Genomic DNA, 25,227 nt, shown 5'->3' on the forward strand with positions numbered 1-25,227 from the left:
CGCTTTCCTTCCCCTCCCTCCTTTCTTCCCAGGTGGGGCTGTGGTTTAGCTCAGGTGCTCAGTTGTGCAGCATCTACTCCCCACATGGGGGCAGTCATCTGTTTGAATCCCTCAAACTATGTGTTAATGCCTAAGAGAAATCATGAGTTTCTTTAAAAAGCTTTTTAAAAACCACTTATTCAGGTGGGATAAAACCCATGTTAGGATTGGTAGTTTAAAGTAGAAACCAAAAGAATGTAATTGCAATTATAGCTACATTTTCTTTCTTTCAGGCAAAGCAAGCAATACTAGAAATGGATGCCATTCGTAAGTTTAATTTTCTTACCACAATTTGAAATTTCATTTTCTACTTGTGCCTATCACATGTTCTATCTTAAAGTTTATAAAAACGTCATTGGTATTAAGTAGCAGCTCTCTACTAACTGTTTTAACAAATAGTCGGCAGGCAGTACCATCTCTTCCTGACACACTGATTTGTTTCTACATTGATTCCTCCCTTTTTATCTGTGAGTCCCCTGGCGGCTGGCCACTTGGCTAGGTCTCTGTGTCAACTAACAATGTAAGATATGCTCCCAGGGTCAACCCTTACCCCCACCCCCACCGCCAACAATTAAGGTCTCACAGTCCGTTTCCCACCTCAGACAGAAAATCTATGTTGATTATCTGAAAACATCAAGATAACTAGGTAGTTACTGGTTTTCCTGATAACAGCACAAATTTCAAAATTACAACTGCCCCACATATGTGATTGTATTTCTAGGCTTCTACAAGCAGGCAGAGAATAAATGTGAGTGAGCTCTTTCCTGTAAAATAAAAGCTTATTTTATCATATCCTTGTTACCTCCCAGGTTAAAAAGAGAAACGATGACTTTAACAACTGGCAACTAGGTCTGACAAACTTTTACTTAAAACTTTCAAAATAGGATGTGAGGGCGATCTGGCTGCGACATCTATCACCCCATTGATCGCCAGGGTTGATTCGGCTGATCTGGCTGGCTAGGCGGGTGTCCCCCTCCTCCCTCACCGATCCATGTGCGTCCCTCCCGAAGCTGCGCGCTCGGTCGAAGAGGACGACCTTCCCCCCCGAGGACCGGTCTTCGGTCAAGGGTATACGAGTAGCTGCTCTCCCCTGCTAGAACCTCCAAACAAGCTCTCAAAATAACGAACGCCCTGGCTTGTGTGGCTCAGTTGGTTGGGTGTCATCCCAATCAATGTTTCCCTCTCACATCAATGTTTTTCTCTCTCTCCCTCCCTCCCTCTCTTTCTAAAAATCAATACAAATATTTTTAAAAAAAAAAAAAACACAACTCAAAATAACTTACTTTTGGGGAATCTTTCCCCAAGTGCAAATGCTAACTCACCCTCCAGGCTGCCACAGTGGCTGCAAGTCCCCATTTCCGGTCCGACAGATTCTGAGGAGCGATCCCCACAGTGCGAGGCTGGGCTCACTGCCCTGTGGCCCCTAAATCCTCACATTTCACTCAGAATCTCTAAGATTTTTTTTTTTTATAAAAGCACTCTGGTCCTAACCGGTTTGGCTCAGTGGATAGAGCGTCGGCCTGCAGACTCAAGGGTCCCAGGTTCGATTCCGGTCAAGGGCATGTACCTTGGTTGCGGGCACATCCCCAGTAGGGGGCGTGCAGGAGGCAGCTGATCGATGTTTCTCTCTCATCGATGTTTCTAACTCTCTATCCCTCTCCCCTCCTTTCTGTAAAAAAATCAATAAAAATATTTTTTTTAAAAAAAAAAAAAGCACTCTGAAGAGAAGGCATGGCCAGGGATGGCCAGGTGAGAATTAGGGAGAAAGTGGAAGGAAGATGGGATCTGGAGACGTCAGCTCTTATTATGATGAGTTCATTCAATAAAATGACTTACTTGTTCCCATATCTGGGTTAGCTCTTGGGCACCATTAAGATTTTGTGGTGCACAGAATAATTTCAAGCACAAATTGGTACCACGTGCCTGTCTGCTGGGCCCAGGACTAAGCCAGAGCAGCCCAGCCCAGGACAATAACCTTATTTCCCCTACTTTGGACTTGGCTGTGTATGAACAGAGTAAGCCAGTCCATTGGACCAAATGACCTCATATATATAACTTTACCTCTGACATTGGAGAAGTGCATGTGGTCTTTACAACCCTTAGAACTCTCTCAAACTTTAGGTGCTGTTGAAGAACATTAACCCTAATTTGAAGGCCATGTTTACAGGGCCATCCTTAAATTGTTACCCTCTGGTGTCAGCATGACGATGATCATTGAATATGCTGCAGTGGTTTAGGGTTAGACCAGATTTCCTTGATCCAGAGTCTGGGTACCCCTTAGATGGGGTAGAAAGACAAACTATGAAATTAAATGATAATCCCTTTTCTGAGAAGAGAATCTAAAGTACTCAACAGATGTTCAAAGGAGCAAAGTGTAGACAAGTATTAAGAGTCAATGAACTGCCTGGTCAGCGTGGCTCAGTGATTGAGCGTTGACCTATGAACCAGGAGGTCACGTATTGATTCCCGGTCAGAGTACGTGCCTGGGTTGTGGGCTCCATCCCCAATGTGGAATGTGCAGGAGGCAGCCGATCAATGATTCTCTCATCATTGATGTTTCTATCTCTCCCTTACTCTCTGAAATCAATAAAAAAATATGTTTTTTTAAAAAGAGTCACTGAACGGGAGAGAGCAGCTCCTACGGGGGCAGGAAGAGCGAGACATCCTTCACTATGCGGGGCCTCAAGGCCTCATGAAATTCTCTAGGTAGTTTTACCTTGACATGTCCCCTACTGTGGCCCATCACTGCCACCTGTCAGGGGCCTTGGTGACAAGTTCAGCCTTGGGAATAGCATTTTAATGGCATTTTCTGACCTCTGTGGGTCATCGTGGCAGCAGAAAGTGAGGGGGGAGAGAGAGACAGACAGACAGACAGACAGACAGACTTAACTTGCTAACATGCCCTGGAAGTCCCAAGGTAAAGGAAGTCCTGAGATACACATTCAACACCAGGTATGGAAGAAGGGACTCCTGCCTGAGGGAGGAGAATAAATGCTGAGAATCCAAAGCAGGTGGCTCCCGTATTCTGAGCCGTCACCAGGCACCTGGTTCTCACAGTCGCTGCCTTCTCTTTACAGATTACCCCGGCTTCTGCTACAGCCCCGAGGGACAGGCGAAGACCTGCTCCACTCCCTACCGGCTGAGAAGAAAATCTGGTAATTCGGATGTTTCATCCAAAGTTGATAAGCGTGGGGACTAGCAATGAAAGTCCCTTTCGGTCGGACAGAAAGGCATTTCCGTCCTGGTCTTGGAGCTCACGGCCAGTTTGAGTGCATTTGAGGCCACATGATGATGGGGCTCCCAAGCTTCTGTTCTAAAACTCTTTTCTGCTTAACTCTCTGTTTTCATGCATATTAACCAAGTAGCTTTGCTTTGCATAGCCTCTTGCCGTAGCAGACAGGTACTAAACCCTGTCTACTGTTGCCAGTGAAAAAATTGTATCCTGTAAATGACACATACCAGGATTGTTCAAACTTAAAACTCTTAACACACAGTTGCTGAATCAGACTCCAGGTAGTATTACCTTGGGGAGCCCTCAGGTGTTTGTTCATTTGTTTGTTTGTTTGTTTGTTTCATTTGAATCACTATTTATTGAGCACCTACCTAATCTGTGCTAAGGACCAAAATGCAAGAATACTAGTAGATAATACACATGATTCCTGCTTGCAAGAAGTTCAGAGTCTAGTGGGAGGGTCCAAAAAGGTGACTAAACACCAGGAGAGGGAGAGGTTCACCTCTAGGAAGGAGGGGGGGTGGGGCTTAGAGAGCGGAGGGCCAGTACCCCGATGGAATCTAGGGGCTGAGGAGGCAGGTGGGAGGGAATAGACATGCAGAGGCGCCGAGACTGAGACAACATATCTTAGAGGGGACATTGGTGGTCAGTGTTCACACTGGCGGGAGCGTGGGCTGGAGCTGGGGGTGGAGGTGGGGGTTGGTGTGGCAGTGGAGGTGGAGGTGGAGGTGGAGGTGGAGGTGGGCAGGGTGAAACGGAGGGAGATGTGGCTAGAGGTCCAAGAGGGGCTTGATCATGAAGGCAAGTAGGCCCCAAGGAGGGTTTGCACTCGATCCTGCAAGCTATGGAAGGATATCAAGCAATGAAATATTTCCTTTGAGAACCGAATTCTGCCTCGATGTGGAAAATGAAGTAAGCAGGGAGACCAGGAAGGAAGCTGTCCCTCTGGTCCGGGTGAGAGATGCCGAAGGCTGGATTAAGACAGTAGTGACTGGGGTAGAGCATTGGTGGGATCCCACGAGACGACGGATGAAAACAGGAGAGATTAGCATGACGTCCTGGTCAGTAGCTTGGGAGGGGAACGGCAGTGACAGCTGAGGTAGATACAGAGAGAGGGGCAGGTATGGGGAGACCGGTGCGCTGAGGTTGAGACCTGTGGTTTTGTTGGGTCGGTGGGGACGCTGGGGGAAGGTCAGACTGGCAGCTGGCATTGGAGGTCTGAGGCTCGGGACGGGGTCCGGGATAAGAACATTAAAACTGGACGTTGTCAGCTTATAGGTGGTAGTTAACGCTAAGGAAATTGCTGTACCAGCTGGTAGGGCAGGTGTTCTGTTATGCAACTCCTAATTACACAGCTTAATGTTCACCTTAGTTTTGATGGGGTGAGTGTCTTGCTGCTAAGTATCTCTAAGCAACGGGGATTTGGGCAAATTTTATAGAAAATTTCTAGAGCTGAATTAATTTGCTCAGAAACTAATAAGTTACTTTTAAAGAAAAAAAAACTCTTGATTTGGTTTTGCAAGTGATGCTGGCCTTATTTTTTCTTCCTCCCAGAACCTTCCTCAAGATCACATAAAGTTTTGAAGACCAGTGGTAAGTCCTGAAACATCTTCCTTTTGCATTCTTGTTGATATCCAGTAAGTCAAACCACGCACACACGAAAAGCACCAGGTCAGAAAAATGAAAGCACCAGATGAATTACAGATTGATGGAGTTGATTAACTTCTGTAAGTAATAGTGCCCCATTATAAAATGTAAAGCCAAATGACATAAAATGTTTGCAATATAGATAACAGGCCAAAGAAGATTAATATCCCTATTACTAAAAGGAATCCTATGTATCAAAAAGAAGGGACAAAGGACCCTTTTTTAAAAGGCAGACAATATCATTGGGCAGTTTCACAGAAGAAACACAAACTGCCAATAAAATGTATAAATGGTCACCCATGTTAGTAATCAGAAAAGTCATACATTTACTACATTATGCTAAGTGAAATAAGCCAGTCAGAGAAAGTTAAATAGCACATGATCTCACTCATTTGTGGAATATAATGACCAACATAAACTGATGAACAAAAATAGAACTAGAGACATAGAAGAATCGAACAGACTGTCCAAACTATGAGGGAAGGTGGGGGGGGAGGGGGTAAGAGATCAACCAAAGGATTTGTATGCATGCATATGAGCACAACCAATGGACATAGACAGCAGGGGGGTGAGGGCATGTGTTGGGGGTGGGAGCGGCCAGGGAGAAGTCAATGGGGTAAAAAGGTGACTTATGTAATACTTTAAACAATAAAGAATTTAAATTTAAAAAATAAAGAATAAAAAATAAATGGGAAAAATATTCTCCGATGAGGATTAATAATAATTAAAAAAAGAATAATTTGAAGTTGAAAAAAAATCATACATTTAAGTGAGATAGATAAAAAGGGAAAAGCCATGAGCTTGACCTAATGATATAGAAAAACAAGCACTTTGAAACTATTGGTGTGTAAGCTTTTTAGAGCAAAGTTTCGTAAAATCCATTGAAATGTGCATTACAAGGGAATATTCTGCAGCTGTCAGAAAGAAGGAAGTATGTGTCCATGGACTGACAAGAGTGCCCACATATATTTAACAGGAAATGCAGTGTTGCATATTGTACCTTTATTTGAAAAGCAAAAACTGTGCTTTGTGGTGGGATGGGGGCAGTGGGCAGGGACTGCAAGATGAACATCAAACTGTTAAGTTTGGTGACCTCTGCGGGCTGGGGTTTGTGGAAAGGGTTCGATCACTTTTTACTTTATATGCTTCTGTCATTAAGCAACTTGTAAAGATGAGATGCACATAATCAAGGCATCCGTAAGAGGGTCTCTATGAGGATCCGGAAACCCAGCCCCAGACCTCCAGGTGCACCACTCCTCAGCACAGGCCACGGTGACCCTGTTGAGAGATGCTCTGTTTTTCCGTTGTAACCAGTAAACTGTTTTAAAATTAACAGAAGCATAGTCCTATGTTTAAGTGATTTTCAGGGCTTAGGCCATGTGGAATTTTTTTTCAAGTAACACATATTGGCGGTGGGGGGGGGGGAGCTTTTGAATTTATTAGGGTGAATTGGTCCATTGCTCTCAGGGATTAAGGAAGATACTTACCACTCAGATGTATGTAGTTGTTTGAGCTATAGTCCAGGGCATATAACCAAGATAACTGGGAGGTGTCTTTTGAAAATTAGGTCTAAAGGGCCCAGAAGCTTCTTGGTCTTTAATTATGAACAGTAAGTTTAAAAGTCTTATAAAAATAGGAGTGCTTACCTATATGTGAGATACATTTTTAATCCACAAACTTAAAAAAAAAAAAAACCCAAACACTTTATTTATTTATTTATTTATTTGTTTGTTTGTTTGTTTTATTTTATTTTTTTCCAGAAACAGCACAAGACATCCAAAAGGTAAGCGCCCTGACGTTTCTTGTTTTGCAATGTGTACTTCAGGCACTTTCCATAGGTACTCACATACCTTCCCCCACCCCCCACCCCCCCAGCCTGTGTTCCAAGGGTGAGCAATTACCTTACATTTTGAAATGGGTTTAAGTGAGGACTCGGCCTTATAACCGCCTCCCTCTCAGAACTAGGGCATTTTTTTTTTAGACTTAATTTTGTAATAGAAAAGAATATTCAGAATGAAATTTTATTCTTGCCCTTCTTGCTTTTCTCTTCCCTTCCCTCCCTGATAAACAGACACACAGACATATTGGCAGGTAGATATTCCAAGGCACTGTGTATCCCAGTTTCATTGACAAGTGATGAAAACTTCTTCCTAATTTGACATTTCCAATAGATCACTACAGTGTTCAGATCAGAAAACATGTCCCTGGCACTAATTAGTTTGAACGGGTCTTCACCCTTTCAAATGAACTCTTTGAAGCTGATGTTTATGCCTACGGAGGGCCTCAGAGGTCAGTCCGCTCCCAGTCTGCACAATCGAGCTCCATCAAGAAAGGTTCCAAGTTATAAAGGACCCCATTGTGTTCTCTGATTAGACATCATTAATGTCACATGTAGTTTACTTCCTCACAGGCATCGAAATATTACTTAATTAAATGTATTTTGAAAGAAAGTAAAAATCTCATTAACCCAACAGTGGATTAAATTACATTCCTGCAACCAAGTCTTTGCCTAGAACCCGTAAACCAAGGCAGAACTGGTCAGGTTCAGGGCAGAATTCAGCAAATTATTGGATTCTTATGAGCCTAGATTTCCTTCCTGTGAAACTGGTACAATCATAGCTAATTCACGGAGTGACTGTGAACATTAAGCTTGGAGGGCATCTGCAAATGGCCTAGCTTATTTCTAAGTAAATACCAGTTTCTGGCCTTTCTGCCCCTTTTGCAAAAATCTGAAGTACTTTTCTTTTTAAAAAAATAATATATTTTTACTAGAGGCCAGGTGCACGAATTCATGCACAGGTGGGGTCCAGGCTAGCCCACCCCAATGGGGGCTGCAGGCTATTGGCAGCTGGCCCTGCCCCCGATTGGGTTTGGGAGGCTGATCAGGACCCGGATCAGGCTGGTTGGCTGCTGCAGTGCACATCATAGCCACCGGTTATATATATATTGATTTCAGAGAGGAAGGGAGAGGGAGGAGAGAGATAGAAACATCAATGATGAGAGAGAATTATTGATCAGCTGCCTCCTGCACACCCCCCATGGGGATTGAGCCCACAACCCCGGCCTGTGCCTTTGACCAGAACCCGGGACCCTTTAGTCCACAGGCCGATGCTCTATCCACTGAGCCAAACTGGCTAGGGCTGAAGTGCTTTTCAACTCAGTGAAAATCATCAGTGTTTACTGATCATTTTCTTTATGAATCTTACTACCTGGTAGTGGGCTAGGCAATGTGTAAACACGGGAGAAGGCTGCAAGTTATGCATCCCTGGTGCTGCGATTCCATCAGTGTTTCTACCCTCAGGTTTCCAGAGGAGAAGGCTCTCCCCAGCGGAGGTCGGCAGGGCCGTCGCCCGCGCAGAGGAACAGCCAGACCAGCGGCTCCGCCATCCTCAGCGTGCTCCGTGGGGGCGGGGCCGTCAGGAACATCTGGACCGACCACCAGATCAGGCAGGCCTTGTTCCCCAGCCGCCGGGCCCAGGAGAACGAGGAGGAGGACGACGATTACCAGATGTTCGTGCCATCCTTTTCCTCCTCAGACCTGAACTCCAGCCGGCTGTGCGAAGACAGCACCTCCAGTCGCCCTTGCAGTTGGCACCTGGGACAGATGGAGGCCACTGAGGCTGCCAGCTCTGGCCACAGGGTGGTCCGGCGGGCCAGCAGCGCTGGCGAGAGCAACACGTGCCCTCCGGAAATAAGAACCAGGGACAGCGACGGCTCTCAGTACAGTCCCCAAAGGGAACTGCAGAATGACCCTAAAATGGAAGGGCAGGACGGAATGACCCCCTTCGGCTCATCTATAGAGTTGACTCTGGATGACATAGACCACGTCTATGATAACATAAGTTATGAGGACTTAAAACTCATGGTCGCTCAACGGGAAGAAGCTGAGTCCACTCCCCCCAGAGCAGCCAGGGACTCTGTTCGACCCAAGAGCACCCCGGAGCTAGCCTTCTCCAAGGGGCACGCTGGCCATGAGAAGAGCCCTCTGCACACCAAGAGAGGGGGGCCTTGGCCAGGTCGGGAGGCGTCGAACCAGAGCGTACATGAACTTGAGGTGGTGGAGGAGAACATCTACGACACCATCCGGCTCCCGGACCCGCCCTCGCTGGACTTCAGGTGCAGCAGCCTCACGCGTCCCAAGAGGAGCACCTTCCTGGGCCTGGAGGCCGACTTCGCGTGCTGCGACACCCTGAGGCCCTTTGTGTCCCAGGACAGCCTCCAGCTCAGCGAGGACGAGGCACCCTACCAGCCGGGCCCCTCGGACAACGACTACTTGAGTTTGCTGTATAACTCCTTCGGCTGTAACTTGTCCATATCGGAGAAGTCTATATCTGATAAGCTGTCAGAAGAAGTAGACGAAATCTGGAATGACCTGGAGAATTACATCAAGAAAAACGAGGTCAAGGCCAGAGACCGGCTCCTCGCCGCGTTTCCCGTCAGCAAAGACGACGTGGCGGACAGGCTGCACTCGGAGAGTGCGCCCGAGCTGAGCCAGGACGCGGCCCGGGCCCTGTCCACACTCTCGCTCCCCGAGAGCCGCGCACTCCTCACGCTGCAGGACAGGCCGGGCAGGGCCAGCAGGGCCAGCTGCCCGCTGGGGGAAGACCTGCTGTCTAAGGAAGGCTCCTTTCTCAGTCTCAACCGGCTCTCTCTGGCCAGCGAAGGGCCGCCCCTGGAAAACCCCTATGACTTGGCCAGCAGCAGTCTGTCCCAGGTGGACCTGGACAGCCCGGACCCTGGGGTGGACGCCACAGATAAGACCAAGAGCCGGGTTTTTATGATGGCGAGGCAGTACAGTCAGAAGATCAAGAAGGCAAATCAGCTCTTAAAAGTGAAAAGCCCGGAGGTGGAGCAGCCACCGGCCAGCCAACCGCATAGATCTGTGCACAAGGACCTGGCTGCCATCCTAGAAGACAAGAAGCAAGGAGGGCCCGCCATCGGTACGTTCCTTCTCTGCTTCCTCCCTCCTTGACAGTAAGATGTGAGAGCAGCTGTTAGGTTCCCAATGTCCGTAAGACTGTGAGAACATTGCCACTCAGGCGTACGTCCTCTCCGAGTGAGACTGTGACTTACTCGTGTGGGCTGTGCAAAGCCAATTTTCCTCCCACCTTCCTAAGTTCTGGCTGGGCTAATCATCAATTGACATGAAACCAAATAACAGGGGGAAACGTCCAAAATGTATTATAGATATTCATGCAGGGGGGCCCTAAGAATATGAGACTCAAGGACACATTGGGTAGTTGAGGCTTCTATGTCATTCTGGAGGTAGAGAGAAGGGAGGTGTGGTTTGGCATTTCAAAGGGCAGGAAGGCAATTTCATGGAGAAAAGCAACGTTTGGTAAATAAATGTTTGGGGGTCCATCCTTAGTAATGGGACACAGAGAACTTTAAGCACAGGGGCCTTACTAGGTTCCTCCCTGTCTGTCACTAGTTTTTGTTAAACTATAGAATGACAGCTCCCTTCCTGAAGCAGGTCCTCCATCTAAATTCCTTTTAGGAAATTAGGGGGAAGAGCAAAGGTTTTTTCTGAGTGTTTCTTTTCCTAAAAATAACCAACTTAAAAGAATCAATATCCCCAAAGGCCTATTTTGGGGTGGCCAACTCTGCTCCCCTTCACCCAAAACAACGCAGACCCTTTCCCACGTCGCCCACTCATGCGAGCTGGAGCGTGATTGGGTCTCAAAGGTTTTCTGTTGTGCATGGAACATTGTCACTACAGATGTGCTGCTGTAAGAAGTTTTCTCTAGCACGATCTGAACCGTGGATTACAGTGGTTGGTTTAACCTGTGGCATCGAGAGCTTCTCCCCTTACATCAGTGTGTCAGGAGGAGTAGCTCACACGAGCTTTTAAGGTTTGGAAGCATAAGAAATAGGATTGCTCTTTGCTCCAGAATCCCAACAAAACCGCCCACTTGTCCAACAGACAAAAAGGAATCCTTTCTGCGTTGTTAAAGCTGTTCACACTATGACTCAGTTTTCTTCTCGCATATTTCGGTTACTCGGTGATTTTTTTTAAATAGCTGCTGTAATGCACTCAATACTGTTTCGTTTGGTATTCTAGCACATGCTTCCACAAAGCTTCATCTTTTAGGCAAGCCTCCTTTGTGGGGCAGAACTAAACCAGGATTTCAGGGATGAGATTGGTACGGTTAGGGCTAAAGGAATAAGATGTCCGGGGCTTGACTTCTTTCTCTGTTACAGAGAAGTGCCTACCTCCTGGCTAGAGAGGACAAAACTTAACGCTGGTCATGGTGGTGGAGTGTAGGTGGGAATAAAGCACACAAATATCATGAAAACACATCCCCCAGCCCAGGGCACTGGCTCTCACCCGAGGTCCTTTCCACCTCCGGATCTAGAGAGATTTCTGGGGTTAGGCTCAGGAGTTAGCATTTTTTTAAAATGTGTTTTTATTGGTTTCAGAGAGAGGAAGGGAGAGGGAGAGAGAGAGAGAAACATCAATGTGAGAGCGGAACATCAATCGGCTGCCTCCTGCACGCCCCCTAGTGGGGACTGAGCCCACAACCCAGGCATGTGCCCTGACCAGGAATGGACCCACTGGACTTCCTGGGGCACGGGACAAAGCTCAAACCAACTGAGCCACACCAGCCGGGTGGAATTAGCATTTTAAATCAGAGTGGGCTTTCCATCATATTTTAAGAATCCCTGCCCTGGATTTTCTGACAAAGGACCACCTCAGTATCAAATGAGAAGAGATGGTTCTCCAATTAAAAGTAAATGCCAGATGGCTCAGCATCAGGGACGTTCAGATACTTAGCTTAATGGCGACAAGACTCCTCTGCCAGGATTATGCCACTCACTCTCCTCCTTTCTTTGGGATTGGTTACATTATCTCCATGGAAACCAGAGGATAAGAAGGGGATGTCCAAGTCCTAAATGAATCTACAGGTTACATGACAAGAATCTATAGGGATGTTTTTTTTTTAAGTTTGAGAATATTTAAGAATTGTCTAAAGCTCTACTCTTGTCCTAAAGCTAATCATACAGTAAAATTTCTTAACAGATAAGGAAGTTAAGCCCTGGAATTGTTACTCAAAGAATGTTACAGACTCTCTTTGAGATATTTTCTTTTTAAATAAAGGTTAAAATGTGAGAGAAACTAGATCTCACATTTTTTCTCTTTGCAATAATATGGTTGAATTAATCCGTGTCCCCTTGGCAATGCTAGATTGCTACTCTGGTCTGTTGTTATACATAGAAAATGTGCCTGAGTTCCAGCTGCAGATGGGCTATTTGGGGGCATAGATGGGCACTGGGAACAGTATGGAATTGGCAGTGCAGCCACTGACTGAATCTGGGCCAGGGGCCCTCAGAATGGAAGATAATATATTACTAAAGTTTCTGGTGATGATGGCTTATGCCAGCAGACTGTCCTTTTAAGAAGTGGTACTCCCCCGAGCCAGGTTGTGTTGAACATAGACCATCCATTACAACGCAGAACTCTAACTTTGATGGAAGCACATCCTTCAATGCTGAGGCTAGGGCTCAGCGCTACCTTGAATCGCCTTCTTTGTTCCCCTTCTTTTAAGTACGCGTAGATTTCCCTTTGTGGTTTTCTTTTGCTTCTCACTTTTGGTTTGCTCTCCTTTTGCTTTTGCCTACTGGTGTGTCTTGGGAGCCCACAGGATCTTTTCTCAGCTTTATGTCTGGGTCCGCTCTCGACATGGTGGGCTACTATCACGTTCTCCCCAGCAAAGAGGAGACGCTCTCTCCCAAGCATCTTCTGAGAGTGGAATCGTCCCTGGGGCCTGCCAGCTCTCGGACCTGAGGATCTTCCATCTGGGTGGATCGAGACCACTCCTGTGCCCACTAGGCTTTCAATCAGTTGACGTGATGACTCCTTTTCTCTCTCTCGTTTATCTGGGCACAGGACGTGGTCATCGAATGGACCGATTCTCCAGACTTCTTCGTGTGGGCCTTGCCACTTTGCCAGGAGCTTGCTCTCGGTGTTGTCCGGAAGGAGGAGCACCCTATTCACCTGCCGACACTCTCGAGCACCTTTATTGAACTCTCTAGCCGGGGTCTACAGGCCCCGGGTCAGATTTCCGCCTAGAAATCACCCAACCAGGTCTAGTTGCTCCTACCTTTTAGAGCCTCATGTAGCTTGTTGGCCGTCTGTTTCGGTCAGGCGTCCCTCCTGATAGTCCTTGAGACCAATGAGGCCTTGGGGTTCTCTTTCTTTGTGTGTGATGTTTTACGTGGGAGAAAACTCCATACAGGCGTGAGGACTTTTCCTCCTTGTGCAAAGTGGGGAAGGCAAAATGACATTTTATGCTGTGGTCTGCATCTCAAGCAACTTCGGAAACACTGATTTTAATCCTCTGTCTTGAAAACAGTATATTTCATGCTTCTCTCAGCAAGCATCCCTTCAAATATTTATAAGAACTCCACCTTTTAAACTTGAACAAAAGAGAAGTAAACCAGAGACTGCCTTGGGGTTGTCACATAATGATGATGTGCATGTTCTATAAAGACTGCTAATGCCAGAACCAAGGACGCAGGGGACGTGGGTCCAGCTGCCTCATGCTCAGCCTTGTAGGCTGCAGTGTGATCGGGGCTGGCTACTTCCCACACATCTGGCTGAGGGAATCTAATGAGAGCCGTGGCTCTGGAAGCTCATCTTGTTCACATTGGCATCAAGCAAATTATAGACTCACTTAGAAGGTCAACCTGAGACCCCAAAACAAAACCCAAAACATAGACACAGCATATTGTTTACTTGTGAGATGCTTTTGATTCCAAATTTATAAATGACCAACTTCTTTATTATCCAAAGATAGACTGTATGCATTACGAGTTACCTCTAGGGGCATGTCAATCAAAGGCCATCTTCCTGTTCCCCCTTTTCCTGCTGTGCCTGATTTCTAGGCTGCCTTTCCACTCTCAGTGGCATGATCTTCGGGAAAGCACATCCATTCTCAACACCGTGCTTTAAATAAAAAGGGGCAGTCCAGAAATTATCTGAGTAATTAAGTAGTTCTTGAGACCAGTTTCTATCTCGAACTGTGCTTGGTACTCTGTAGGGATTATTCTCCAAGGTTAAAGCTCATGGACAAGCTGGAATAATAAACTAACCCATATAAAACAAGTAGGAACCCAAGAGTGTGTGTGTGCATGCAGCCATGTACATGCATGTGTGCACTGCCAATAGCCAAGTGTTGGTTGCACACTAAGTACATACAGGGGCACACTAAGTGTGTAAGACTTCACAGAAGAGAAATCAGTTAGACAAAGATTCACGGAAGGGTTAGGGCTTGTGGAGGGTTTTGAGAGGTAAACAGAACTTGATTAAGCAAAAGAAGAGTGTGATAAGGAAGGAAAAGGCACGAGAAATACTATGGATATTTTGGATGACGCATGGTTTCAGATGTTCTGGGCCACTATGTTCTAAAGTCAAGAGTTAATTGTTCTTATAAGACTTTAGGGTTACGCTTGGATACTAGAATAATGTGACTGAATGTGTAACTTAGCTCTCACTGCTCTCCCCAAAATTGTTATCTTCTTGGAACCTTGTGAAAGCTCAGAGCCTTTCTGACTTCAGTGGTGGGATCAGGCTCAGGGCCGAAGTGTAGGTGATAATAGCTTGGGCAGAAACATCCAACTTTCAGATGGGACTACTAACCAATGTCTATGTCTAAAGATCCTTGTCTTTGCTTGGGGTTCCTAGTTAATGAAACATTATAGAGTCCAGGATAGCTAACATGGTGGTGTCCATGTAGACTTTCAATCTCCTAAGGGGTTGCCAAATCTTAATTGATATTGAAACTCTTTGCTATGCCCTTTAAGGAGTAATAGCTCAAGTATTTATTACTAGAAATTCTAACTGAATAATCTCGGTCCTTCTGAGGAATTTGGATTTGAAAACCTGAAGGATCTGGATATAGCATCTATAATGAGAAGTTAAACAGACTATTTGCCCTGATTCTGGGGACCAGGGAGCAAGTAACTTGAGGGGTTTGCAATTAAAGGGCATACAGAATATAGGTTGATTTCTATTCTCATAGAAGATAGACCCAAAAGAAATGGCAGAAACTGAACTAAAATTTTAGTTTAAATTGAAGGAATAATTTACTAACAACAGGTTACCAAACTTATAAATAGTTTAAAGAAGAAGAAAATGTATTGTCACTTGCTGGTTATCTTCTATGGGATAGATAGATTCCCTTCGTAGAGACTGGAGATGTGGTCTGAGTGATTTGTAAGGTGCATGCAATTCTTTGATCCTAGGGTAGTCATGTGGGTACCTTCTTGGGGGTCAAGGGGGAAAATTGCTCTTGAAATTGACATCTCTGGGTTCTCTCTCTTAAGTCATTCCCGGCCCAAGAGAATGCTCTATCCATGGCAAGGTTCTGTAAGTGTCTTTAGAAAAGTCTGTGCTCAGAAGTGGAGCAGAGAGAACGGCCTCATAGCTTAATTTAAAGTGGCAATAGCCTCCATAGAGTAATGGTCAAATCCTGTTCTGGAACCAATATTAGAGGCATTAGTGTATCAATTTATATGCACCGATGGCTTATTCTTTATATAGTGCAAGCACTTGAGTACCCAGCTTTTTGGGGTTGGGCAAGGATATACGGGTCCATCAACACATGCAGTTCTGAAGTGCTGGGAGGGAGGACCTCCTGTAGACGTTAACTCCCCAGACAGTGGCTGTGGAGGGCTGCCTAGACACAAGAAGTGTGGGAGCAGCCGCAGACAGCAGACTCTTCTGGGAGTAGTTGTCTGAGAGCAATCGAGACTGGTGAGAAGCTGGGGTAGCCATTGCATGATGGATTGCAGTCATGCTTCTTGTAATGACTACTTGAGTTATTTTTCATGAACCAGGGTTAACTTTCTGATTTTTATGATGTCTGTCTTTAGCCCTGACACTATTTCATGCTTGTAAAAGAACACTGGAAATATTCATTACAAATAGCAAACACTTGAAGACCTAGTGTTGAAATAACAGAACCTAGAATTAGATCACATTAAATGAATTTTTAAGTGGCATCTTTACTTTTTATTAGACTATGGGTTATTTTATTAGTTTGTGTTACTTAGTATTCAATGGCTAGTCACCTTCAAACTTCAAAGTACTGTCTACTGTTTAAGTTCTTAAAATAGGTGAGAAGTTTATGTTATTTCTTTAATCTTCTCATGTAGAAATAACCCTGTGTATATTTTTGTTTCAATATTTTCCTTGCAGGTGCCAGGATTGCTGAGTACTCACAAGTGTATGACCAGATTGTATTCAGAGAGACTCCCTTTAAGACTCAGAAGGAAGGCTGGGCCAGCCCTCAAGAATCCTCCACCCTCAGATCTACATCCCCTTCCCAGGCCCAACGTGGGAGTGAGGATTGGCTTTTGCATTCAACCTATAGTAACGGAGAATTAGCAGATTTCTGTCACCGGCCAGGGCAAGACTTGAAGCCAAAATATCCTACTTTGGAGATCCACACAAAAAATATTCCACGACATTTGTCCACAGCTTGCTCTGTGCCTTCTCTGCAAACCTCCGACCATCTGCTGGGCTCCATACAGAGACACAGTGTGGTAGTCAGTCAGCCCAACAAGGAGAACTCATGTCAAGGCCATCTTTATAACTCTTTGGGTCGGAAAGGATTCAGCACTAAATCTCAGCCTTATAACAGGTCCCAGTCATCTTCCTCCATCTTAATAAACAAGTCAGCGGACTCCATCAACTACCCTAATGAGGTGGGAAGGAAACAGCTGTTGTCTTTACACAACAGTTCAAAGTGTGAGAGTCACCAGGATTTGCCGCCAGGTATAAGTGGCTCGTGTCAACAGGGTACTGGAAAACGCTCAGATCTCACTCTCCAAGACTCACAGAAAGTTCTGGTAGTAAATAGAAATTTACCCTTAAATGCCCAAATAGCTACACAGAACTATTTTTCCAATTTCAAAGAGACGGAAGGAGACGAAGATGACTATGTGGAAATAAAGTCAGAAGAAGATGAGGCAGAGTTAGAGCTGTCTCACAATCGTAGAAAGAAATCTGACCCAAGGATAGTGGACGCAGACTTTTCTGATAACGTCGGCAGCAACAACACATCTTACTCTTTGCATAGCCCGTGCACTCCCAGAAAGCCAGTGAGCGGCAAACTTGGGGTTTCACCCTACCTGACACCATACGACGATTCTGACAAACTGAATGACTATCTTTGGAGGGGCCCATCTCCCAATCAGCAAAACATTGTCCAGAGTCTAAGGGAAAAATTCCAGTGTCTTAGTTCTAGCAGCTTTGCCTAAGGTTCTTAATAGCCGCTGCCCGAATTCACTTCTTCATATGCTCCTGCATTACAGAACCTGAGGCGTGTTTTCTATGTACCAGATTAAAACAGTTTTGTAATTACCGGAGGTGTAAATTGTACTTTCTTTTACAGCACAACTTTTTGAATGGCTGACGATCCAGCCAGGATTGTACTGTAGCCAGTGTCAGCATCTTACCTGTGTTCTGGTGCTGGTTGTCTTCATGTTTCATGTAAGTCAATCTTACTTGAAAATTTCTAGATGGTTTTCTTTTTTTAACAAGATGGCCACATTTTTTCTCTATATTCTGACAGTAGTGCCCTGATTTTAAAAAATGCAGCACTCCTCTTGTTATCCAGAAGCCAGGACTAGTTTTATCTGGGGACTCAAAGGCAGCAGAGAGGCTTTTCCATATGTTTTTCAAATGAAAGGAAGCAAAGCTCTTTAAAGGATTATGCTTATTATAGCTGGCATTTCTGTTCTACTTGTGGCAAGACCTTAGAATAACATAAGCTAAAGATCTCTCATTGGAGTATAGCCTTCGGTGCCCATTTTAGGGTTTCTGTTCTGGTATTCATGTCTACATCAGCTCATTGCAATGCAGAAATGGTGTAAGTACTGGAGATGAGCATGTAACGAGACCAATGTTCTATAAGCAAAAATCTCTACCTGGGCTCCTGGACAAGGCCTGGAGAATGTGCTGCTCTTCACGTTTATTTTATGATTCCGGGGGTGAAACAGGTGATTTCCTCAATGGCTTAAAGAAACCCCAAGAAAAATGCAAATTGACTTAACTATTAGGAAAGATGGGTTGACATCTGGGAACAGCTTGATTATCTGCTCATATTTTAGTTGAAGGGCTGGGAGGAATAGAACTGTTCTTACCATTTTTTGCGCCTGTCTCTTATCAACACAGAGTAAAACACAAGCTAAAATGAAACGAAGCACTTTAAAGTTACCCTTTCCAGAGCAGTTTTTCACACGAACTTTCCTGAGTTTTGTACTCAGCCAAGTACCCTGACCCGGCCTGCAGGATTTCCTTGGCTGCAGTGAAATTTGTTTCCAAAAGCAAACATCGTGTGGGGCATATAAAAGAATGGAATCTTTGGTTGATAAGTTCTAATAACATCTTTTATGTTGTAATTATGGTCTTTAAATAGCATTTTATTGTGATATGTTGTATTGCTATAACTCTTTATGGAAGTAAACTAAAAACAAAAGCAAATCTTGTGAGGAGAGGCAAAATTCAAGGAAGCTAAACAGAAAAATGAAGCAGGTTTGCTGCTCCTTTCTAAAAATAGTCTATCTTACCGAAGACTCCAGTCAGTGCACAACAACGTTTCTCAGCAGTGGCCTCTGCATTCTCATTTTAAGCAGTTTTACATTCCGTGGCCCCGCCCCCACCCTCTCCGTTTTCATTTTAATAAAAGACAATATGTGTAGGGCACAGGCTGCTGGCTTTTCATTTGAAGGTGAACAATGATATTGATTTGAATCAGTGACATCTTATCCTAATTCTTTCCCCCCTTTTAAGTCCTATGCCTCTTTTTCTGAACTGGAAAACAAAATGTGACCATTATTGTATAAACAGGTACCTAAGGCATTCATTTTTCTTTTTAAATAACAAAAGGTAACCCAAGTTTTTTGCTTCTCTATACCGTTCTTGCTGCTGATAGCTTATAACACAAAGTCCATACTAAATGGCATGGTTCTGGAAACATTTCTTCTTTCCATTCCTTTCTTTAAACGTGATCCAAGTTTTCAAGGTTAGCAGTATCAGAAAAGAAAGGACTGTAAGAAGGCAGGTTCTTAGACCTGCTAGAGGTATTTGTAAGAGCAAAACAAAGTTACCTGACTCTTCTGGTCCCAAGAATGCAGCCTCGCATGTTTGCCTTTTCATGCCTATGACCCCGATTCTGTCGTGTCCGTGTTACTGGGGTGTCTTACTCTCGGAAATGATTAATTTTTAACACCAGTGTCTTGTTGACAGCTTTGATGTCACCTAGAGGAACACACCCCACTACACGATGTACATGTCTTACTGTTAGGTTCTAGGGCGTGTCTCTAGTTTTATAGATGACTTCTGTCGGCCAGGATGCAGATTTTGAGAGCTGTGTGTGTATATATATATATATAAAAATCATGTTCATATTTTTCCTCAGTTGTCAATTAAGTGCTTTTGTTTAAAATAGTTTCTTTTGGAGGTGGGGTGAGGATGTATATAATTGAGGAAAAAGAGGTATACGTACTTCAAAGTATGTCACGTTTTTATTAGGTCTCTGTACTGAAGGTTCAATTTTTTTATCAGTTCACTTTTCCCCTACTCTATTATTTGTGCAAAAAAAATGTATCTAGGAAACATAGTTTAAATATTGTATATAAGTTAATAAAAGTTAGTAATGCTCATTATTTAATAAAGTTTATAAAGTACAAAGTGAATTATAGTGTGAATCAATGTGTTTATTCTAGAAAGGTCAAGCTTTTTCCAAATTACATTTAGTTAAAACACTTTGTCTTACCTTATGATCTGTGCAGAAAATGGTTCAGGGTAATGATGATATACCCTATTTCTTTATTTTTTGTTGTTTGTTTGTTTTTTATGCCCTATTTCAACAACAGACCATTTTCTGTGTCTTAGGTTTACTTTTGAAATGTTGAATTTGCTATCTTGGATGGTATTTTTTTTCTTCACAGGTGGCTAAGTTAGATCTATTACTAGATTATCTTTTTTTTTTTTTGTAGTTTGTAGTAACAAGACACCCTTTTAACTATTTCATTATGGAATCAAAAAATTAATGTATACGTTTTTGTACAATAATTAAGGCTTATTTCATATAATTTCATGTTCTGAATTTTTTTGATACACAAAAATTTAGAGAAGAAAAGCATGTTGATATAAATTGATAATTATAGATACTTTCTAAAGCAGTTCTATTTCCAAATGTAAGCAACACCCTACTCCAGTATAATGAAAATATATGTTGAACTTTCCTCATACAAAGGAAAATGGCTTCAAAATTGTTTTTTAGAATGTTTTCGAGTGAAAAGTTCTGAACTCCACACTAAGGATACATCAGACTTACCATATCTTCCTCTTCCACCTTGAAGTTGAAAATGGATGGGGACTTTTTAAAAATACATCATAAGAATTCAATTTAGAGAAGCAAATGACAGTAGGAAAAAACATACCCTGTGTAAATTTTATACATAAATTGTAATTCTAGGGCAAAGAAAAAAATTTTTGAAAAACAACAGGAGGGAAATGAGCTATAAATATAGCTGTTCAGCATGATTATTTAATAACATTTGTCAAACTTTTCTTTGTAAAATCATTTCTTAAATTTCTATTTGGAAAGCAAATACTAACAAAACTTCAAGAGCTCTTGCAGCCTTTATTGCATCACTTCCTCTATCTGGACAGTGGTAATAACCACACTCAATTCTATCAGCCAAAAGGCATTACAATAAAAGAAACTGCTTCAACTTTTTTGCTAATTTACATATATCTATGTTTTTCACTTAAACCTTGTCCTTTGGACAAAACCTGGACTTTCTAATGCATGCTTTTGCAGTATTTTTTGTTTTTTTAAAAAATATATTTGAAGGCATAAACACTCACATTTTATCTCACATTTTTCTTTCTTTGCAAGTAGTTTAGAGCATGGAACACCAAGATAAGGTTGAGTTATGCTGCAATTAAAATGCCAAATAATATTGAAACCAGACAACCAATAAGTCCAGGCTGCTTGACACTACTTGAACCAATTAAGCAGAAACAGGGTTGAATCATATATGAGCATTTATTTCAACACTGCTGGCAGTATGGGAGAGCAGCAGGTCATCCACAAAAATCTGCTCACTAGCCCCCCCACCCCCACCCCGGATAAGCCAGCTGCTTATATTGGGTAGGACAAAGATTACATGGGGAAGTAGGCAAGGTGGGCTGGGAGAAGCTGGGGCAGGACTCCATTGTTTGGCAACAAGGTTGTAAATCTTTCTATGATAATAGGCAGCTCTTGAATGGGTGTGGACTGCATTCCAAGGTTGATTCCCAGGTGCAAGGTTGACTCCCAGGTCCCGGGGGCATACAACTCCCAGCCAGGTTAGAATGTGCTTTCTTTAATCAGAACAAAGCAATCACAGTTAACAGAGCATGATTGATATTTCTTATTTTATTTCTTACTAGTGACTCGGTGCATGGATTTGTGCACATTAAAAGGAAATTAATTAGAAGGTGGCCAACGGGGCAGGACTGTGAGAGATGGGATGGACAGGCCCTGGAGCCAACCTCCCGTGGTCCCTCCAGGCATTTGCGGAGTGAGTGGGGGGGGGGGGGGCAGGCGGGGTCCCTCAAGCAGGTGGGGTCCCTGGGCCTGGCCTGTGGGGATCAGGCCAAACCGGCTCTCCAACATCCCCCGAGGGGTCCTGGAGTGCGAGAGGGCACTCGGCAAAGTTGCTGTCATACAGGGTGTTGAACACAAACGCAAGTGTGCAGTAAACCAGATTCGGGCCCAACAGTGCCCCAGCAACAACATAACCAACAGCCAAAGGTGGAATCCCAGGGCCCCACAAGGAATCTGGCTCCCTCCTCTCTGGTTTTGGGGTGCATCACCTGAGAACTGTCGCTGCCAAGTCACTGCAGCTCGGCAGCTCCTGCGTTGAGCGTCTACCCCCTGGTGGTCAGTGCACATCATAGTGACCAGTCTGACGGTGGGACACTTAGCATATTAGCCTTTTATATATATAGATAACTAATAGCTAGTCCCCAATATTCTATTTCTGCCCCTAACATTATTGCACAATCAATGCATATCACTGTAAATTAATAAAGTTTGGGATATTTGGTTTATATCATATTTGAAAACTCTTAGGAGGCCAAATGTTTCTTTTTTAAGAATGTCCTAAAATTTAGCATGTGTCTCATTTGACCCCCCGAGGTGGAAATGTTTGCACCATCTCTGCACAGCACTTGACAATTTGTAGGTGTTCATTCAATACAATAAATACTTAATAATTGACTAGATAGAGTGAAAAACTTGTTTGAGCCCAAAGCAGGAGGACAACACATTCAAATTAGAGACACAAAGGAGGGATGTAAGAACAACAGCGATTAAGTTGCTTTTCAAAATTCACAGCACCCACCCTCCGAAGTCCAATGTCACTGACTACTGAACTATTTTAGAGTTCCTTTGTGGCAGGTCAGGGAAAAGGGGCTATGCCCCTTTGGTTGATAGAATTCCAAAGAAATGTACTGAGTGAAGTTTCCAGTCATTTTTGAAGCTAAGAATTCACATGGTCATATGAGAACTCTTCTGAAAGCTTGTTTAAACCAAATGCCTTTTCCAATCATTGGGTTTGATGATATGAGGAGAACATAGAGCAACCTAGTGTGCGGCTGTGGAGTTGAAGTCAAGTGAGGTGGGGGGAAGGGCCCAGAATGCCGAGATTTTTTGGTGCCAAAAGACAAACTTGCCTACTTTACAATGGTGGCCCATGTCCGTGGGCAAAGTCCACCTATGTCTCTATGGAAAACAACAAAGCTTGGTTTTCCTGACAACGGTTCATTCACAATAGGCGAGTCAAATTCTACACACCAGTTAAATCAGATGCTGAAAATGTGTGGCCCGGAAGCTGAATCTGGCTTGCACCATTTTAAAAAGGTCAACAATAAAAATCCAAATTTCCGACTTCTTTAAAAGAAAAATTAGACCTGGACTGTTTGGGCCTGGACCCTGGCGAGGTGACTTTGTGAGATCCGAGGAGAGAATCTAAAGGTGAAGATCGCCCTGAAAGGTGATGACTTGCCTTAACCTTTGGGGAGACTGTTCCTTAGTTCTCCATTATAGACTTAGTCAGCAATTTTAAAGCTACTATGAAGCACCTGAATGGAAACATTTTAGATAGCAAGTAAAGGCTCTCCTCTTAACATAAAAGAAGCATATGTCATAGAAAGTCTGCAGGAACTATTATTGCTTCTTGGGGGAAATTTGACACTTGGTCCACTTCACCAGTTTATATTATCTGCCTGGCCTCTATAAGCTTCAGGTTTGTGAGATCAAATGTCCTCCACTCTGTTCCCTAATATGAACTCACCAAGGCTCAAACTAACATGTTTATCGGCTAAGACACCGTCTCTTGCTTAGACTTCCCACCTGAGTGCGAAGATAATTTTTCCTACAGGACATCTCCACATGAGTTGTCATGTTCCCCAATCTGTACTAGAAGCTTCTTCTCTAGCGTGTACTCCTTTTCTTGGCGGATGACCACAGCTTCCTAGTAGCTTGTCTTGCCACTGTCTTCCCCACTTCCTGCCTTGCTCACTTTTGCCCTCCTAATCTTAGCCAACAGAGCTTTCGTCAACACCAGGAAAATCAAACTCTCCACAAAGCCCTCCCAAATCTGTCTCTGCCTTTAGAGGAGCTGTTCCCTTTGCCTGCACGGTCCTTCCGCTGTCATCCCGGAGAAAACCTGCGTGGACCTCAACACTCAGCTCAAAAATTACTGTCGAGAACTGGGAAGGGTCTGGGATTGCACTCAGCTTGCAAGCTAACATGTTAGCCTGCCTCAGTGTCACGATGCTGGCAGAAGACATGAGATTCCCAGGTCAGAGATAAAGGACCTAAATCAACCAAAGGACTTATATGCGTGCATATAAGCCTAACCAATGGACACAGACACCAGGGGGGTGAGGGCATGAGTGGGGGGGGGGGGATGGTAATGGGGAGATAAGGACACATATGTAATACCTTGATCAATAATAATAATTTAAAAAAAGGGATAAAGGACCTTATTACTCCCAGCACAGCTTGAGCTTCACATCTGTGTTGGTTCTCCTTGCTCCTAGAGGCCCACTGGGTGGGGGAGGGGCATACAGAGCACCCCAGGTACCTACTGCACACACAGGGGGTTTGAATCCCAGCTGAGGAATCCTGATCTTAGGGATCCCCAGTCTTACAGGGCTGCTAGCAAACCTGCCTGATCTTTGTTAAACGAATGGTCCCCAATTTATAATGAGACAAATCAGCCTCCACGGGGTTTTATGACTTGTCCAAGGTTATCACCGCAGTAGGTGAACGAGCCATTCGACTCCTTTCCCATATTTATATGCCTGTGCAAGCACTACTTCCTGTCACTGTTTCCTCCTGTGTAAAATGGGGTTAACCCTCCCTCACAGGGTTGTGGAAATTCCTAAACCCAAAAGAGCCACTGCGTGTCAGATGTGGCAATCATCCTACAGTGAAAAATGCAGACAATAGTGTAAGATTAAGCACATGATCGCTGAGGTCAGGCAAGCTCTCAGCTCTGCCAAAAAACCAACTGACCTCCCTGGACCGGTTTCCCAAGGTTGAAAACCAGGACAGTACTCAACTCATCACATTTTTTAGGACTAAATGAAGGTATCTCTCTAGCACCGAGTACAGTACCCGTATTCATCCTTTCAACTAGTTTTATTACCACTTTACTTGGGAATTATAATCCCTGGTAAGATTATGAACAAAGCATCATTTTTAAAAATTTTCCTTTATTTTATTTTTATTTATTTTTTTAATCCTCAATGGGAATATTTTCCCATTGATTTTTAGAGAGAGTGGAAGAGAGAGGGAAAGACAGAGAGAAATATCGATGTGAGAGAAACACATCAATTGGTTGCCTCCTGCACGCGCCCGGACCAGGAGGAGCTGCTGCAACTCAGGTACATGCGTGCCCTTGACCCTAATCGAACCCAGGACCCTTCCGTCCGCTCTATCCACTGATCCAAACCGGCCAGGGCCAAAGCATCATTTTCATGGAGGCAGCTGATACCCACAGAGGTTAAGTCACCTGCCTAAGGCTGACCAAGCCCGCATTTGAACCGCCAGGCTCTGCGTTCGCGCTCTTTACTGTTAGGGCGCCTCGGGCCTAATCCAAGCCCTGGTGCCCAAGCCCGATCCGCGGAGGCCCACTGGCATCGCGATGCATCCCGGGCGGGCAGGGCAGGAGCAGCCCCGCCCTGGTGCTGACTGCCAGCCAAATTGGGAGCCGCTATGAAAGCGCCAGAAGCCTTG

The 25,227-nt window shown here is 44.3% G+C and overlaps 1 protein-coding gene across 6 annotated transcripts in view; it reads left to right on the forward strand.

The window, feature by feature from the left end:
- Positions 1–19,621, forward strand: part of PLEKHG1 (pleckstrin homology domain containing, family G (with RhoGef domain) member 1) — a 189,980-nt gene extending 170,359 nt beyond the window's left edge. For all 6 annotated transcript variants that reach the window (XM_005884706.2, XM_014532127.1, XM_014532126.1 and 3 more), the window contains 6 exons: positions 273–306; positions 3,117–3,194; positions 4,826–4,864; positions 6,679–6,701; positions 8,220–9,858; positions 16,119–19,621. In XM_005884706.2, coding sequence (XP_005884768.1) covers positions 273–306; positions 3,117–3,194; positions 4,826–4,864; positions 6,679–6,701; positions 8,220–9,858; positions 16,119–17,182 — 2,877 coding nt within the window. In that variant the 3' untranslated portion in view covers positions 17,183–19,621. The remainder of the gene's footprint in view (positions 1–272; positions 307–3,116; positions 3,195–4,825; positions 4,865–6,678; positions 6,702–8,219; positions 9,859–16,118) is intronic.
- The last annotated feature ends 5,606 nt before the right edge of the window (positions 19,622–25,227 follow it).

Source organism: Myotis brandtii, unplaced genomic scaffold (genome assembly GCF_000412655.1).
Source record: "Myotis brandtii unplaced genomic scaffold, ASM41265v1 scaffold847, whole genome shotgun sequence".
Lineage (NCBI taxonomy): Eukaryota > Metazoa > Chordata > Mammalia > Chiroptera > Vespertilionidae > Myotis > Myotis brandtii.